Below are 19,562 nucleotides of genomic sequence, written 5' to 3' on the forward strand. Positions count from 1 at the left end.
AGGTATTATGGGAATTCATCGGAAAAAGTTTGCGTATGTATTTGTGTGTTTTGTGAGTGTAGTAACTTTTTAATTTTATTTGGCCTTTTTTAGTTGTCTCCTAAAAAGACTTGGGAAGGATTCATTGGTGGTTTCTTTTCCACTGTCGTCTTTGGATTCATTGTGAGTTTTACTGAAATGTTTATTTTATTTATATTTTGAAAAATGATGGCAAATTTATCAATTTATTTTAAACCTAAAAAAATTGAACCACAAAATGCTAATAATGTATTTATTGAAACCCACTAAATAGAACCAATTCTGTACCCCAGTAGTTCTCATCATGGCTTCATATCAGAATTACCTGGGGAGAGGGGTGCCTGAGTTACTCCACTGGTTAAGTGTCTGACTCTTGATTTTAGCTCAGGTCATGATCTCAGGGTTTTGAGATCTTCCCTGCATCAGGCTCCCTGTTGGATGTAGAACCTGCTTAAGATTATTTCTCTCCCTCTGCCCACATCCTCTCTCTTAGATAGATAGATAGATAGATAGATAGATAGATAGATAGATAGATAGATGGATGGATAATAGATAGATAGAGGCACCTGGGTGGCTCAGTTAGTTAAGCATCCAACTTCAGCTTAGGTCATAATCTTGTGGTTCATGAGTTCAAGCCATGTGTTGGGCTCTTTGCTGACTGCTCAGAGTCTTAAGCCTTCTTCAGATTGTCTGTCTTCCTCTCTCTCTCTGCTCCTCCCCTTCTTGTGCTCTGTCTCTGTCTCTTTCTTAAAAATAAACACTTTTTAAAAACCTTTAAAAATAAGTAAATACATACATACATACATACATACATACATACATACATACATACATACCTCTTAAAAAAAATTCCCTGGGTTACTTATACAAAATCTGTGTCCCAGCTCTATCCCAAGTCAGGAAACTCCCCAGTTGATTCTAATGTACAATTAGACTTGATACCTAACTGCTGTGCCATTGTGTTTGGTGGCTTCTAACAGCTGTCCTGCCTTATGTAGGACACAGGGACGCAGGTGCTAGGACAAGTGATGGCTTTGAGTAAAGCAGAGAATGCGAATGATGTTGAAGAACTCTGTCTCCTTAATGCATTGCGGCTAATTGATTTAGTGGGTGTTTACTACTGTGAACCCAACTTGCAAGAAAAGTTTGTTAAAAATAATTGACATTTACTTTTAGCCATGCATAATAGATATGGGTAATGTTTTAAAAACTAGTATACAATTATGAATTTAGGCTTGTATTAAAAGAGGTCTTGTGAGAATACAAGTACAGTAAAATGGCTGATTAGAAGTATGCAAAAAGAATGTTAGAATGTTTAATTTTTAAAGAGTCTAGGCTAGATAGTTCTAGAATATATTCTGTAACCAGATACAGAGTAACTGGTAACAACATGGAGTTTTGAGAGGGAGCAAATATAAAAATAAGTGGAAATGTGTCAGGTTCCTTGATGGGAATACCACCATAATTGCCCTGTTTTTTGTTTTTGGTTTTTTAAATTTATTTCTGAGAGAGGGAGAGAGAGACAGCATGAGAGGGGAGGGTCAGAGAGAGAAGGAGATACAGAATCTGAAACAGGCTCCAGGCTCTGAGCTGGCTGTCAGCACAGAGCCCAACACGGAGCTTGAACCCACAAACCGCAAGATCATCACTTGAGTTGAAGCCGGGCGTTTAATTGACTGAGTCACCCAGGCGCCCCATATAATTGCCCTGTTTAATTTATAAGTTTAGGTCATTCTCAATGAAAGTGGCAATAGAATTGAATAAAATTATTCTGATGTTTATGTGGTAGAATATTGATGAGATAATTGATAAATAGAACAATGAAAAGAGATGCAGGCTTGTCCAATGTTTTTACATCACAAAGCAGGGATAATTAAAATATTAAGTTAAATAATACTATAAGAATGTGGTATTAGTATTATTAAAGACTAATTTAGAAATACTACAGGAATACCATATCATTAGAAGAAAATAAAGAGCTACCCTATAAGAATATAATGCATGACAAAATAACAAAGAAGTTAATTATATATTTTTTAATTTTAAATTTACATTTAGTTAGCATATGGTGCAACAATGATTTTGGGAGTCAATTTCTTAATGCCCTTTACCCATTTAGCCCATCCCCCCAATTGCTCCCATAACCCTGTTTATTCTCTGTATTTGAGTCTCTTATGTTTTGTCTCCCTCCCTGTTTTTATGTTATTTTTGCTTCCCTTCCCTTATGTTCATCTGTTTTGTATCTTAAAGTCCTCACATGAGTGAAGTCATATGATATTTGTCTTTCTCTAATTTTGCTTAGCACAGTACCCTTTAATTCCATCCACGAAGTTGCAAATGGCAAGATTTCCTTCTTTTTGATTGCCGAGTAATACTCCATTGTATTATACATATTTTTAAATAAATGATATTGAGTAAACTGGTTGTTTGGAAGTAAGATGAGATTAAAGCCATTCCCGGTGTCATATTTGTACATTTGTTAACCATTCTTGAGCAATATAATGGGGCAAATGGCTGTAAAATAAGAGGGTAACTGTTGTCTAGCAATTTAAATTTATAATGAAATATTTTGATTTATGTATCTTCTCCCATGGCTGAAGACAGCTAGTTTTAAAAACTATAGTGAGGGGCGCCTGGGTGGCTTAGTCGGTTAAGCGTCCGACTTTCGCTTAGGTCATGATCTCGCGGTTCGTGGGTTCGAGCCCCGCGTCGGGCCCTGTGCTGACTGCCAGCTCGGAGCCTGGAGCCTGTTTCAGTCTGTGACTCCCTCTCTCTCTGACCCTCCCCTGCTCACGCTGTCTCTCTCTCTCTCCTAGAAATAAATAAAAAACATTAAAAAAAAATTAAAAAAAAAACCACAAAAAACTATAGTGATATGTCTAGAGAAAGAATACTTTAGTAATTCCTGGGTTGGTTAAAAACAATGGTGTTTTTCACTTGTAACTGTAAATTACTAATAATTTTGAATCACCAGTTATTTATTGTTGAAATTAATGTAAACTTTATGCAGTAAACTTTAGTCCTGTACTCTCTCATGCCTTTATAATTGTTAGCTTCTGCTAACATTCATTATGTGTACTTTAAAAAAGTAAAGCCTTGATGTAAATGCTTGTCTACACATTCATATCAGTTTTCTTTTTCTCTCTTTCCCCTTCCTTCTTTTTGTTGTGGTCATACAAAGATTATAATCTCACTGATTTCCAAAACCTGTTTCCTTCTTCCCTTCCTTCCTCTCTCTTTCTCTCTTTCTTATTTATAAAAAAAAATTTTTTTTTTCTAGAGAGTGCACGAGAGCTGGGGAGAGCGGCAGAGGGAAAGAGAGAGAATCTTCAGCAAGGCTCCATACTCTGCACGGAGACCAATGTGGGGCTCTGGACCATGCATGACCTGAGTCAGACGCTCAATTGACTGAGCTCCTCAGGCACTCACAAAAGCTTTTTGTTTTCTAATGGCTTTTCAGAGTATTTGTTCATTTATGACCATCCAACTTTGAAAATACATAGCAAAATGTGAATGCAAAGAACTGTTGGCATTATATCTCTGGTCTTTCTGACATATTATGATAGATAAGAAATATTATAGATAGATTTTTTTTTTTATTCAATGTTTCATGGACTCTTGCTTTGTTATTCAGGCCGCCTACATGTTATCCAAATACCAATACTTTGTCTGCCCAGTGGAATACCGAAGTGATGTAAACTCCTTCGTTACAGAATGTGAGCCCTCAGAACTTTTCCAGCTTCAGAGTTATTCACTTCCTCCCTTTCTAAAGGCAGTGTTGAGACGGGTAAGATAAACATAGTTAAGGATCCTGCATCCCAAAGTTTAAGGTTCATTTAAAAATAGGACTAAACTTTTTATAAGAAATCAATTTTTACATAATTTTTAATTCTATGATACAGAAGTGGTATCACTGTCTACTTAGCATCAATAATATTTTCTATCCCCCTGTGAGTTCCCTTTCTCAAACATAAAATGAATATTACTGTCACAAACCAGTTGTCTGTTAGGAATTTACTTGATAGTTTGAATGATTACTGATGGTAATTTATCTTGTATTTGTTTTGAAAACATTTTTCAGTATTTCTTAGATTTCTACAAATCAAATGGATTACTGTGAGCTTCACTTTTAACTGGTATGAATTGACTCAATTTAAAGCATAATTAAAATTCAACAGCTTAAAGATCCTTTGACTTTTAGGGGACCTGTACTAGTACAGAAAGCTGCTGCTTCCCAAGAAATCAATTTCCCTTCAAAAAGCACACTGTAGCCATCTGAAGGCAATGCTGATGTCTCTCACTGAAAGATGTTGACATGCTGTCTGGTAGAACCCTGATGATCTGTGCCATCAGGACTGGTGGTTGATTGGTTGAAGTGGGAATCAAACAGTTGGGTGTATACTGTATGTGTGTGTGTATCTGAAATATTTTTAACTAAAATCCATAATTTGTGAGGAGCAGGTTAACCGACAAATTATTTCTCTCCTTGACTGCACAATGCATGGATCCCAAGAATGGTTTTCAATGTCCAAGCCATCTGTTATCTGCTGTAAAACTTTTAGACACTGCCTGTCTTTGCTTAGGGACGAGGCCTTTCCTTTGAGAACAGGTCCAGAGATTGGTGTTCTGAAGGATCTTTCTTAAACCACACATATTTATGCACTGTCTACAACTTGTAGTATCAGTTTATTTAAAGTGGAGCAAGAACCAAGCATTTACAAAATAATTAGACTGCAGAATTTTTCTCAATTTTTGCTATCTCCTCCCTGAATCTTTTATAACTGTCTTGCTGATTCTCAGTTTGGTGGTCTTTTTGAAAGCAACTTTATGACAAAGACCAAATTTCAAATTAAAATATATAATTAAAAAGTTCTACTGGTAGGAAACAAATTCAGAAATCAACTCAACTGATTCTTATTAAGCCTACAGCTCACGTGTTGTAGAAGTTTCTAGATGAACTAGAGTACGCTATCAACTGCAAGATTTTAGTGTGCCATGTGCCGCCAATATGCTTCTAGACGGAATGGAGAGTGCTGGCTAAGTAGAGGATGATAATGAGAGCTTACAATGTATTTTTCTTCCATGATCCTGAAAGTTTGTAAAGTTAACAAAAATGTGGCAAATGGTTTGACTTAATATTTATAGCATGGTTCTTAGTTTAGGTGGCATGCTCAAATACAATTTTAATGCAGTTAAATCCTTTCCTCCTTTTTTTCTCTTTAGGAAACAGTGAGCTTGTATCCTTTCCAGATACACAGCATTGCTCTTTCAACGTTTGCATCATTGATTGGCCCTTTTGGAGGCTTCTTTGCCAGTGGATTCAAAAGAGCTTTCAAAATCAAGGTGTGTGTTTAGAATCTTTGTTACATTAATGCTTCCTGGCTGATTTCGGTGTGTGTATTCTATCTCATTAAATTTTGGTCAGGCCATGTTAATACATTGTATTTAAAAACATTTTTTTAGTTTATTTATTTATTTTGAGAGGAGAGCAAGCACAAACAGGGAAAGGGCAGAGAGAGAGAGGAGAAGAGAAAGAGAATCCAGAGCAGGCCCTGCACTGTCAGCATGGAGCCTCACGTGGGGTTTAAAATTACAAACTGCGAGATCATGACCTGAGCCAAAACCAAGAGTTGGATGCTTACCCTACTGAACCACCCAGGTGCCTCATGTTAATACATTTTAAAGTGTCATGTCCACCTCATTTATAAAATGGCATGTGTCACTTAATATTGGGACTTCAAGTGCTCATCCAAGAATCCAGCTATGAATTATTTGAGGCTTAGTGTTTTGCTATAGTCTCCCTTAAAGACACAAGTGGGAGAGCATTTGCATATAACCATTCATTCTACTAGCTGTGGGCTCAGTAAACTCTTTCTATAAAGGGAGAAATCATACATTTATTAATCATATTGCAGCTATTCCACTCTGAACTCAGCCACTGTAGTGCAAAAGCCCTATGGGAAATATGTCAATAAATGGGCATGACTGGGTTTTAATAAGATTTTATTTATAAAAACAGGCAGTAGGCTAGACTTGACCTATCGGACATAGTTTACTGATCCCTGTTCCAGATATGTAGAGTTATCCCTATATTTTGTATAATTTAGGTTCTCATAAAGTGACATATATTTGCCCAGTTATCTCAGCTGTCCTCACATGCCTTCACTAAGATTGGACTTTATGCCATTAGGACACAGACAGTGGCTACTGAAGGTGCGGTGAACAAGACAGGCCTCTCTGGAGGAGGCAGCATGTGAGCAGGGATCTGACAAAAGGAGGAGGATGAATCCTGTAGAGAAATCGAAGGAAGACCGTTCCAGCAAGTGCAAAGGAGAGGAGCTTAGACTGAAAGGGAGCAAGAACAGTGTGGCTGTGGTAGAAAGTAGGCAAACAGACTGCAGAAGTTGATGAGGCCAAGATCCCACAGGGCCCCAAAAGCCAGGGAAATAAAAAAAAAAAACTAACTCAGCACTTGCAGTGGGGAAGATACTATGTTAGGTGGAAAGTAGTATAAGATGTTGTCTCTGTACTCAAGATGCTCACCGCCTGCTGGGGGAGATAACACAGGTCCACAGTGAACCGCAGCAACAGCCGTGCATGAAGGGTGTCCTGTAAAGGCTGCAAACAGCAGAGTGGAGTTGAGTTAATATGGCCCTCATGTGCGTTGGTTAGTAGGGAAGAGAAGAAGGGAGATGTGTTGGCAAAAAGTACCCTAAGAATTTTTCAATAGTTGTTTTAAATAGAGAAAAATTACATTTAGAATGATATTTTCTTTAGCAGTCTCTAATTCAGGGTTTCTTGTTGACCGATGGTATTATTTTGCATGTCTGAAATGAAGGTGTAATAACTGCTGTGTTTAGATGTTTTTAGGTTGCCTAGGTAAACTAGAAGGGCAGTCCATCATTTCCATATCCTCAGCACTCAGACATGTCTGTACAGAGTCCATTGGCGAGATGTACTCACTATCCCCTCAGTCTGGCCATTTAATGGACTAATGTGTCCCACATGATCTATTTTGATTTTATTTTTACCCTAAAACTTAAAAAGAAAAGAATACATATCACAATAGCAAAATATTTATTTCAGAGTAAAAACTATTAGACTAAACCTGAGTTAGAACCAGGTGTAAATCTGTCAACACTAAAATAGCTCCTCAAATAACTTCTGATTAAACAGAAAACAAGACTAGAACAATATTAGATTAACACTAGGTGATAGCACTTTTGATTTAGAAAAAGCCTTATTAACTAAAAAAAGCTAGTGCTAGATTTAATTAATAATTAATGTTACTTGTATGTTGCTGGTCAATTCAGTAATCATTCTAACATGGGTACATATTTGAAAGATGTGATTTTAATTTGTTAGACATGTTGTAGTAAGTTTGTATTTAGTGAAAAAATCCTGTAGTAAAGTATTTTTCTGAGAGCCCCTGGTTCCAAAGAGACATTTCCAAGTAGGAGTTCTATAGCAGGTGATCTTCTGGAAATTTACTCATATGTTTGTTTCTGAAGGATTTTGCAAACACCATTCCTGGACATGGCGGAATAATGGACAGATTTGATTGTCAGTATTTGATGGCAACTTTTGTGCATGTGTACATCACAAGTTTTATAAGGTACTTTTTGATTTTAAACTATTTTATTAGATGATTTGAGTTCTCATTTCCATAGACATTAGTTTGAATGAGGTGTATTTTCTGTTTTTTTGTTTCTGTCAGTGGTAATATGTACTTATTGAAAGGGAATGATGACTCATTGAGCCGTCATGTCCTATAGCCTGGAGAAGTATGGTTAAATTATAATTATTTTATATATTTGAACAACTTAAACAATAGTGGAAGTCATGGTCTTTAATAGGACCAAGGTAAGATCTAGTTAATGTGGTTAATACGGGGTTGAATTATTAGAAAATTTAATTTCTCATTCTCTGTGGTACAATGATAGTGAATACTAATTAAAAAAGAGGAGGATATAATAATTCACCCAGTCCCCCATTTATTGTTTGCGTGTCTCTGATGTGTTCGGGAGTGTTCTAGGATGTATCACAAAGAGAACGAAATGAAGCTGCTGCCCTCAGAGCTTATACTCTTACTGGAGAGTTGGAGGGAGAAGGTGCAGAAGTGAAAAATAAACAAATAAGCATAGCTTTTTTAGGTGGTTGTAAGTGTGATGGAGTAAAACCGAGCAGGACAGGAATTATGGTTGTATGGGGGGTGGAGAGGTGGGTGAGTGGGAGGGCATTGCCATTTTATGAAGGGTGGCTTATTCTTGTTGTTAAACCTTAAGGTTTTGGATCTGCCCTAAAATGACAGCAAACCACAGATTGACTTTATTTTCCATGGTCTCTACTAAGTACCTGACCACAGAACACATGTATTTCCTTCACAGAGTATGTGGAGTGAAACTCCTGTTTGTAGATCCATAGATAAATATTTTAAATATATACCCAGAGCAGTGTAGGAGTTTTTGTGTTAATTTTTATTTTTCTTTAGCAGTCTTGTTAGGAGTTTATTACATTGATTTCAAAGAATCAAATTCTGGCTTTGTTAACTTCCTATTTCATTGATGTCCAGTCACATCTTTATTTCTCCATCTTTCTTTAGATGCAATTTGCTGTTGCTTTTTGAACTTCAGGAGATAAAAAAACTTATTGATATTCAGTCTTCTTGCCTAACATATTCATCTAAGACTGTAAATTCCCTTTTTTTTTTTTAATGTTTTTATTTATTTCTGAGAGAGAGAGACAGTGAACAGGGGAGGGTCAGAGAGAGAGGGAGACACAGAATCCAAAACAGGCTCCAGGCTCTGAGCTGGCAGCACAGGGCCCGACATGGGACTTGAACCCACAAACCGTGAGATCATGACCTGAGCTGAAGTCGAATGCTTAACTGACTGAACCACCCAGGCACCCCTGTAAATTCCCTCTTAAGTACTGCCTTATTCTCATATTACATGCTAGATTTGTATTTTCATCATCAGTTACAAATAGTTCCTAATTTCCAGTATGATAATCTCCTTTGACATGTGGATTATTTAGAAAGGTATTGATTACTTTCCATACAAATGGAGAGTTCCTCATTCTCCTTCCTTTATTGACTTTTGCCTTAATCCCACTATGGTCAGGAAACATACTCTATTATTTCAGCTCGTAATATTTGTAGGGGCCTGTTTTAGGCCGCAGCATACCGCCTGTCTGGGGGTGTGCTCATGTGCACCTGGAACAGGTGTGCTTTCTGCAGTGTGGGGACAAGCGTTGTACTTACCGGTTAGGTGAAGTTTAGCTACATCTTCTGTACTGATTTTTTGGGTTTGTTTTTTCCATTTCTTCATTCTATGAGGAAGAGAACTTTGTCAGACTCTCCTGCCGTGGTTGTAAATTTACCTATTCCTGTCCTGCCAGTTTTTGCTTTATGTATTTTGAGGTTGTCTTGAGTATATACGCACTTAGGGCTGTCCTATGTCCCCATTGAATTGCTCCTAAGGTCATTATATAACATCCCTCTAGATATACTACTTGCTTGAAGCCTATTTTGTTGGATCCGAGAAGAGCTGTGTCAGCCTTCATTTGGTTAGTGTTTATATAGGGTTTCTTTGTCTAGCCTTTCATTTTTTGCATTCCTTTATCCTTGTATTTAAAGTGTGCTTCTCTTCTAACAAGCATATAGCTTGATTTGTTTTTTTATAACCAAGATGACAACCTTTGTGTTTTTAATTGGAAGATTTAATCCATTGATAGGATTTATTTACTAATGTCTTTGAGTATTAGTAATTAATGCTCAAATCCTTAGAACTGTATTTTCAGATGGTAGCAGCTTTTAGGGCATTAACGCTGACTTTCTTTTTTAACCTGCTATTCTCTCAGTAGAGAAGAGTCATGCTGAGCCATGCTTCTACTATTTGAAAGCAAATATTTAGACTATTAGAAATACAGGGTGAGTGCCAGGATGCATCTAGCTGGGAGCACCTGCTGACATAATTTTGCATTTAGCTGAACTTGCTAGAATATACCCTTCCTTTTCTCTGTGGGTCCCTACTCTGGGTTTGTTATGAAGTTGCTGAATCTTTTGAAGAGATGTAAGACAAGCTGTGCCCTGACTTGAGCGGACAGTGGCTGTGAGAGACATATGGCCACACTTTTGGCAAACAAGTAGAGCCACGTGCATGAAGGTGACCCATGGGATGGCTGATCTGAGCCATCATGCAGTTTTTTTTAATCAAGGATTTTTGTTGTGTTCTCCCTGCATAGCAGACATTTCTTTGTTGCTGGTTTTTCTGTTTCCTATAATTCCATTTGAACTGACAGTCCTCACTGTAAATCATAAATTTAGTTACCTGTGTAAATGTATTTCTAAGTATTCATTGCCATTCCCCATATATCATTTATGTCTTGCTTTTTCCCATTGGATTTTACTAATCTCTCTTTACAAAAAGGAAACCATACTCTGCTTTTCTGATTCAAATGGACTGTAGAAATTGCAAAGAACAATACATATATATTAAATCTGAATTAGGTTCATCCCAAATTGGACAGAATGGCATTTGAGAAGATCCTACAGGTGTAAACAGGTTGACTTCTAGTGTCCAGGGGGTGAGAAGTTACAATCCCCTGGCTGCAAAAGTGTCACATCAGGGAAAGGGTAGGAGTCCTGTTTAGGACCTTTTCCAACTGAGAGTGCAACACTGAAGGGTGGGAAGAGACGGGCTGGAGTGGGGGTGCTGGGGAACCTATCCAAAGGTTGCTGACGTTGCTGCTTGAGAAGAGGGCCTGTGCTGCCCTGAGATGACCCCAGGAGAAAAGGGTGAAGGCATCGTGGGCTGCCTTGGTGTTGCTCCAGTTCCAGCCAGGCTCATTTCCTCACCACTGGGATTACTGGGGGTGTGGGGGGAAGACTGTCTGCCTCCTCCTTTCAACTAGAGAAGACCTACTTTTGTTTCCTGTGTTGGGGTTCACCTAAGACTTTCTTTGGACAAAGCCTGTGGCATCTACTGCAGATCCTGGGTCAGCACCTTTGTGCTCTGTCTCTTGAACATTCACAATTCTGCAGGGGTGTTTCTTGAAGTTTCTTTAAAGCTGAAAATTTTTTAAAATTTATTAATGTTTGTTTATTTGAGAGAAAGACTATGTGACTGGGGGAGGGGCAGAGAGGGAGACACAGAATCTGAAGCAGGCTCTAGGCTCCTAGCTGTCAGCACAGAGCCCCATGTGGGGCTCGAACTCATGAACCATGAGATCATGACCTGAGCTGAAGTCCAACCCTTAGCCAGTTGAGGCACCCAGGTGCCCCTGAAGCTAAAAATGTAAAGTATGTTTTCACATCCTCTTTTGGCTTATCTTCATCCACCAGGAATTTTGATAGTTTTTGTGTCTTGCCCAGTCTCACAACTTGTTAGCTGTCCTCGCCTTTCAATCAGGTTGCTCTTTTGAGAAGTGTTGTAGAATTTCGATTTGCATCCACTAAACTGCCTAGTGTCGTTGCATTCTTCCCAAATCTAGACTGTATGCCTCTCAGTGCAGAATGTTTCTGGGTTTGTTTTTTTCCCTCCCTGTGACACTAACTTTGGGCACAACAGTGAGCTTGGTCAAGTAAAGATTGTCACTCTGCACTTAAGTGCATGATTTATTTTCAGTTGGGGGTATATGCTTCCTTGGGCTCTCTTAAAATAGCCTGAACTTGGTCTTCTCCACTTTGTCCTCAGGGGTCCAAATCCCAGCAAAGTGTTACAGCAGCTGTTGGTGCTTCAGCCGGAACAGCAGTTAAATATTTACAAGACCCTCAAGACTCATCTCATTGAGAAAGGAATTCTGCAGCCCACCTTGAAGGTATAGCTGGGTCCAGAACGGGAAGGACTGACAATAAGGAATTCTACAGAAAAGCACTGAGAGATGAAATTTTGTAATCGTACAGAAAACTGGTCGAAAATGCAATAGATGGAGGTTTTACAGACATGAATGTTTCGTCTCTGAAATTACTGTGAATATTTAACAAACACTTGAGCTAAGTTATGAAATGAGTAGCAAATTATCATCAAAAGATCCTGTACTTTTTTCCAAAGTGTAATTTTCTGATGTTAACTTCCTTCCCCTGACTTGTCTAGGTTTCGTAATGTAAAAGACTTTGTGTTTTATGGAGTCAGACAGAAAAAGAGTAAATCAAAGATGTCTTAAGATTGCATTTGGCACTGTGCTCTTTGCACAAATATTTACTTTTGTAGTTGGAGCGGCTCTTAATTTTAACAAAATGTTTTATGTAAGGCACAATAGGAAGTTAGTCCTCCCTGCACTTCCTCCTCTTGGTCTGAAGTTGCTTCTGAAGGGCTAAATTGGATCCAAAAAAAAAACCTTGTCCGCTTTTCAAAGAATTAATCATTTGCCAGTGAAAAACATTCCACTTTTAGGTAGTTCAAAAAGAGCAGACCTCAAACTCTACTCCTGGTAAAATTGTTTGGAAAAACATGATCTTGCAAAAAGTTTTCAAGAAAAACAAAGGAGAATTCTGCTATGAAGAACAAAGAACATCACGTACGCATCCTCCACAGCTGACAGTAGCTCAGGAGGCAGCGTAAGACAGTGGTGCGTGATGTGGGCCACCTCTTGGTCTAATTCTCTGCTTTTCTTCATTTTCCTGTGAACTGGTTTCCGTCAGTTCTGCAGCCTCAAGCACATACGATCAATATAGAGGGTGGCAAGTAGGGGTGGAGGCTGAAGCAGACAGTGGGTGCTCGGCACAGAGTAGCCTTTTGCCAGGTGCGGGTCTGCCCGCCCACGTCCTGGGCGCCTCCCTGCTGGTACCTGTGAAGCCCCCAGACACTCACCTGGGAAGAAGGAAGATCTGCCTGGAGACCCAATCCCAGACAAACTCTGTGGGAAAAGCTAATCTTTGTTCCATTCCTCTTTCACATCATGTCATAAAATCTGAGGACAACAGCTGATTATTTTTTTCTTCAAAGAATGAAAATCAAGCAGAAGTGATTCTCCTCTTCGGAACAAAAAGCACATGAATGCCAAACCTTTCCTCTGTTGGACTGGACACTGTAACCAGATAAGAAATGTATGGCCATCAGTGAATGTAAATAAGCTACTGTTGCTGTGTGCTCTCTATGCTCCTATTTATTGTATTGAACAGTTGGCATTAAACCTTCAGAAGTTGCCTAGTGCTCCTTGGCTAACTGTTCAGAGAGGAGAAATAGATATATTTTAAAGAATGTTTTGCTAATGAAAAGAGTAAATATTTTTGTTTAAATCAGAAATAAATTTCAATTATTTTGTATTTCCGTTCTACTACTCTACCTGAGATAACATATCTGCTTGGGATCCCTGGATGTAAATCTATCACTGCCAGTTTCATCACGTGCACCACACGATTATAGTGGAGTTAAACTCATACCAAGAGTCTAATTTTTTGGTTTGGCACGTGTGGCTGGTTTATCTGCCCCGGAGGTGCTCAGTCAGCGTCATTTCATACTAGCCCATGAGAACCTAGCAACTGGCACTGGGAATGTTATTACAGGAGGGAATGATTCCTTTCAAAGTCAGGCTACCTACAAGTTCTTGTTCAGCATCTCTCATTTGTATTTGCCTCATTAAAAGCTCCAAATGTTGATCCTAAAAGAATTTAGATTAGCAAAGTTTAAAAAATAAAATGAAAAATTTGTAGCAGGAACTTACGTTGAAAACCTGGTGATTTGCACAGTTAAGAACTGCTTGGAGACACACAGTTCCTTCCGCATTTCTCTTTAAAGCGATGGGTGAGGCGCTGCGATACAGAATTATAAGAGAGCATTACTGAATACATGTATTATAAAATCAATAATATTATAAACAAAATATGAAGCTAGAAGTATTTGGGGTTACAGTAATAGCTTTTCTCAAATATGGTTTTAGAGGTGGGTGTACATTATTCTATATGTAAAAAAGTAAATTCTTTAACAGAGCTCTAAAGATTGACCTTTTTAGTGTACTTTTATAGCATGTATATTAAAATAGAATATATTTTAGCAAAAGATTGCCATAAAACCCAGACTTTGATCATTTTTATACTTGCACCATGAAGAGGGCTTAAATTCCAGTGTAGGAATGTGGTGGCAGAAAAAGATGACTAGGGACTTCCTTCACAGTAATGGCTAATTGCTCCAAATTTGCTGTCTTTGGAGGTACTCTCATTGTATTAACTGTTTGACTTTTTAACCTGTGGGATACAAATGTTTTGTCAGTGCTTTTCCCATTGTCTTGGTGCATATACATTTACTGTCGGTGAATAAAAAGACCACACCCATACCCACCCCCTTCCTTGGTACTTTGGTTTGAACAAAGACAGTATCACCTTGTTCAGTGAAAATGACAAAAGTAGAAACCGTGGACACATACTGTATATGGGTGGGAGATAGCTTATGATTTGTGTCAATGAGTTCTCTGAATCTTTTACTGAAATTGAGATAGGAAAATAAAATTGAAACAATCACATTTTAACTTTGTTGTGCCATTTTCTCATTGGAGAAGAATCATTCGTTCATTCAACTGGTGGTTACAGAGTGACAGCTGATGTGTAAGCATCGCCTACTGTGTATATTCCATCACCAGCCTCGACAGTGACACCTTCAGACCTGGGATGTGTGGTTCTGTGATGATGGAACATGTGTGTTTGTTGAGAGGAGATGATGTCCTCTTTATAGAGGACTGAAGTTCTGTGATATTTTCCACTGTTTATAATTACATATTTAGTTTTGGGAATCTCTGATCTAGTCCCCACCAGAGCTTTAAGCTATATGGACGCTGAATAGCGTCAGTTTTGATCGACCATTGTGTTTCCTGTGTCTGGCTCCTGTGCCCTGCACTCTTGAGGCCCTCAAGCTTCTGAACAATGAAGGAGTGTGGAGTCTTAAGACCCAACTGTGTTCATTCCTACTGGCCTTTCTTGGATAGCCCCTCCTTGCCTGCCCCAGTTTTCATTTTGCATGACTCTAAAATGGATGTCATTATTCCTAGTTCCTAGAGTTATGGATTAAGTAAAAACTCCTATGAATGTAGCATGATTTTGTCCAGCATAGAGGAGCTGGTTAGTAATCCTCAGTTTCCTTTCTTCTTCCTGTCTACTCATCTGTTGCCCGTATCCAGTGCAAGGTGACAGTTCGGTAGAGCTGACCAAAAAGGTAACCACATTTGGCCACTTATGATTTAGGTGGTGTTAACATTAAGAGTTCCTTGAATGGTAGACAACCCATCTGTTCAATTCAGCAAACCTAGAATGTTTCCCAGACATCCAGCACTGTGCTTCGTCTGGCCCCAAGAACAAGAACTATAGTTCTCTGCCTAGTCACAGACAGAGGTAAATGCTATATGAAGTGGGTGTTGATTGGGGCAATGACAAATGTATAAACCAGAGGGGGGAATGGGAGACGACCATTCTGATCTCCACAGAGGATCTATCTGTCCTATAGACCGTCCACAGCCAGCTCTTGCCATCTGCTCCAGAAACTTTACAAAGTTTAAAAGGCAGGCCTTAACGAGGGGCTCCACTGCGGATGTTGTATGTTGTGTCTGCAAATAAAAAGTCAGGTCTAGAAAACTGAACCAAAATCAGATACCTGACCTACCTTAATCCCATTGTTTTCCTTTTCCTGTGCAAAGGAGGAGAACATTCGTGAATCATTAGGTAACATCGAGAGTCATTTAGTAAGTGCTGATGAATGGAACGCTGTTTGATAATGGCAGAGTGAGTTACTACAAGGAGCTGAGAAAATACAGCTTGGTTCTCTAATTGTATACAAAGGATATGTGGCTGTAAAGAAAAAGCCTTGTTGCTCACATAGAAAAAAATGACTGAGGGACAGTCCACCCAACGGTAGCCTCTTAGAGGATGAAATCTCAAACTGCTGTCAAACCTACAGCACAACAGTATGGTTTGAGGCATAAGCTCTCCCCCTTCTTTCCATTGTGCATCCTGCTTGAGTTTGATGGGTCCAGACAGCTTTCTGTTCAAAAATGTGCAATGTCAAACTTCAGACAGGACCTAAAAGAGTGATAAGTTGGGAGAAGGTTTTTGAGTAATATATTACGTATATTTTTGATCAGTTTTAATCTCAAAAACTTGTGAAAAGGAACCCAAAGGCTTTAGCTAGTATAGGTAAGACACACATTTGAACTGTTTGCAATTCTATTTTTTTTCAACAGCTTTATCAAGATACAGTTTATGTACCATAGCATTGTACAGCCATCGCCACATCCAGTTTGAGACTATTTCTGTCACTCTACCAAGTTCCCTGGTGCCCATTTGCAACTAACACCCCCACTCCAACCCTCAGTCTTAGGCAACTACTACTCTGCTCTCTGTCTCTGTATATAAACTTGCTTTTTCTGTACATGTCATCTAGTGGAGTCATACAGTAGGTAGCGTTTTGCATCTGGCAGTACTTTGTTCCTTTTTATGAATACCATACTGGTGGACCTACTTACCAGTAGCATTTGGGTCTTTTCCAGTTTTTGGTTATGAAAGACGTTACTATGAATATTTGTGGCCATGTCTCTGTGGTTATGTCCTCATGTCAGATTTCTAAAGGTGGAATTTCAGGGTCATATGATATTTAACTTTTTTTAAAAAATATTTTTTAATGTTTATTTTAGAGAGACAGAGTATGAGTGGCGGAGGGGCAGAGAGCGAAGGAGACACAGAATCCAAAACAGGCTCCAGGCTCCAAGTTGTTAGCACAGAGCCCGATGTGGGGCTTGAACTCACGAACTTTGGGATCATGACCTGGGCCAAAGTCAGACACTTAACCAACTGAGCCACTCAGCTGCCCCATGTTTAACTTTTTATTTTTTATTTTTTTTTAATGTTTTATTTATTTCTAGGAGAGAGAGAGACAGCGTGAGCAGGGGAGGGTCAGAGAGAGAGGCAGTCAGAGACTGAACAGGCTCCAGGCTCTGAGCGACGAGGGGCTTGAACCCATGAACCGCGAGATGATGACCTAAGCGAAAGTCGGACGCTTAACCGACTAAGCCACCCAGGCGCCCCTATGTTTAACTTTTAAAGAAATGCCCAAGCTGTCTAAAGTGGGTGTACACTCTTACATTCCTGCATGCAGTATACAAGGGCTCCAATTTCTCTACAGCCTCACCAAAACTCAGCACCGTCAGTCTTTTTTTTTTTTAATTTTTATTTATTTCTAGGAGAGAGAGATAGCGTGAACAGGGGAGGGTCAGAGAGAGAGGGAGACACAGACTCTGAAACAGGCTCCAGGCTCTGAGCTGGCAGTCAGCACAGAGCCCGATGCGGGGCTCGAACCCACGATCCGCGAGATAATGACCTAAGCGAAAGTCAGACGCTTAACCGACTAAGCCACCCAGGCGCCCCAAGCACCGTCAGTCTTTATAATGATAGCCATTCTCGCTGGAATATAGAGGATCTCGTGGTGATTTCACTTTCATTTCCCTAATGGCTAATGGTGCTGAGCATCTTTTCATGTGCTTCTTTGCCATTTGTAGATCTTCCCTGATGAAATGTCCCTTTATATCTTTGCCCGTTTTTACATGGGGTCATTTTTCTTCTTCTTGAGTTGTAAGAGATCGTTATATATCCTGGATAGCAAACCCCTTATCAAATTCGTGACTTGCAATTATTCTCTTCCAGGCTGTAGTTTTTTGTCTTTTGATTTCTCTGTCTCTCTCTGTCTCTTCCCCTTCCTTTCTTCCCTTTATTTCCTTTCCTTTCCTCTTTCTTTTTTCATTCTTAAGACTTTTTAAAAAAGTAAAGTTCAGAGTAAAGTTGAGGGGAAGGTATGGACATTTCCCATAAACCCTCTGCTCTGCATCCCCCCATCTACCCACCACCAGATTCATGGGCTATTATTTACATCCCCAATCAGAGTTGGGCATTTATTACAACTGATAAACTTGTGCTGACACAGCATAGTCACCCAAGTACACAGTTTATATCAGGGTTCATTATTGGTGATGTACATTCTTTGGATTTGGAAAAATGTATGATATATACCCATCATTATGGAATTATACAGAGAATTTTCACTGCCCTAAAAATCCTTTGTGCTTTCCCTGTTCATTCCTCCCCAAACCCCTAATCCCCGATATTTTCAGGAATCACAGTTTTGCCTTTCCCAGAATGTTCTCTAGCTGGAATATAGTTGGAATCGTACAGTATGTAGCCTTTTCAGATGGACTTCTTTCACTTAATAATACACATTTAAGCTTCCTCGTTCTTTTCATGGTTTCATAGCTTATTTCTCAGTGCTGAATGATGGTCCATTGTCCGGATGTACCACAGTTTATCCATACTGAAGGACTTCCGGCTTGCTTCTGAGTTTTGGCAATTATGAATAAAGCTGCTGTAAACATCAGTGTGCTGTAACATCAGGTTTTGGGTGAACATAATTTTTCATCTCCCTTGGGTAGAATTTACCAAGATTTATAGTTGATGGATCACTTGGTTAAGTATATGTTCAGTTTTGTAAGAAACTGCTAAGCCGTCTTCCAAAGTGGCTGTACCATTTTGCATTCTTACCAGCAGCGAATAAGAATTCCCATGAATTCACCTCCAGGCCAGCATTTGGTTTAGTTGATATTCTAGAGTTTAGGCATCCTAATAGACATGGAAGTGTTTTACCTGGAGGTTCCCTAATGATGTATGATGCAGAGCATCTTTTTTTTAAACAAGAAGTTTATTTAAACGACAAGACATTTGACTTGAAGGGAAAACGACAGGATTTATTTCTTTCTGATTTATCCCTGCTTAAAGACAGACTGCCTTACATGTAACAGCTCCGTACGAAAAAAGTTATAAAATTGTCCTTGGATTTACAAAGAGAAATAAAAGAAAACATTAAATTCTCCAATCGAACAAGGTATGCAAGGATTTTTCTGTGTTTTTTTTCATTAAACAGTGAGAGCAAAATAACTTACTGGAACATAAAGGTAAGAGCTGAATGAACATGCCACTAATGGAGAAAAGGAGTATTTTCATAGAATCAGTATTTTTCCACATCCCATCTCCATTTGATATTGATCAAAACATACCATTGGCCATTTAGTTAAAAAAAATGCAATGTGCTTGTACACATATAATTTATGTACAATAAAGGGAGAAGGAGAAAATGAAAGAATAGAGACAATTATATTGTAGTAGTCATAATGTGGTAGAAGCAAGCTGGTTTTCTAATTGAGAATGTCTTCTTGGTCTGGAGGAACAGAGTTCTGGAGTGAAATAGCAGGTTCCCTTTTATATCAGACACTGCCTTTCTGCCACTGGGACACATCATTTGTATCTTCATCTTCCATCTCCAACTGTGTGGGTGTGTCTTCCACTGATTGGCTGCCCATCCAATCAGAATCTGATCTGCCTTACTGACAAACCCTTTAAAGTAGCAGCAGCCCACCTTGCTTCAGAAATCCACAGGTTTCTTATTCTGTATGATAAAAGAGCATACAGCTATTTTCAGCTTCTGGAATCTGAAAGATGAAGAATCCATGGGCTTTTTGTTGGCCATGGTGAGTGCAGAAGTCTTCTCAGCTGCTGCTTCACTGAAGAGGTCCAGGTC

General features: G+C 38.9%; 1 protein-coding gene across 1 annotated transcript in view; it reads left to right on the forward strand.

The window, feature by feature from the left end:
• The window catches only part of CDS1 (CDP-diacylglycerol synthase 1), a 72,815-nt gene extending 58,331 nt beyond the window's left edge, over positions 1-14,484 (forward strand). Inside the window, exons 9-13 of the mRNA XM_039217083.1 lie at positions 94-162; positions 3,653-3,805; positions 5,242-5,361; positions 7,530-7,633; positions 11,715-14,484. Of these exons, the coding sequence (XP_039073014.1) occupies positions 94-162; positions 3,653-3,805; positions 5,242-5,361; positions 7,530-7,633; positions 11,715-11,844 (576 nt within the window). The 3' untranslated portion in view covers positions 11,845-14,484. The remainder of the gene's footprint in view (positions 1-93; positions 163-3,652; positions 3,806-5,241; positions 5,362-7,529; positions 7,634-11,714) is intronic.
• Positions 14,485-19,562: the final 5,078 nt, after the last annotated feature.

The sequence above is a fragment of the Hyaena hyaena genome, unplaced genomic scaffold, assembly GCF_003009895.1.
Source record: "Hyaena hyaena isolate Hyena2069 unplaced genomic scaffold, ASM300989v1 scaffold_664, whole genome shotgun sequence".
Classification (NCBI taxonomy): Eukaryota; Metazoa; Chordata; class Mammalia; order Carnivora; family Hyaenidae; genus Hyaena; species Hyaena hyaena.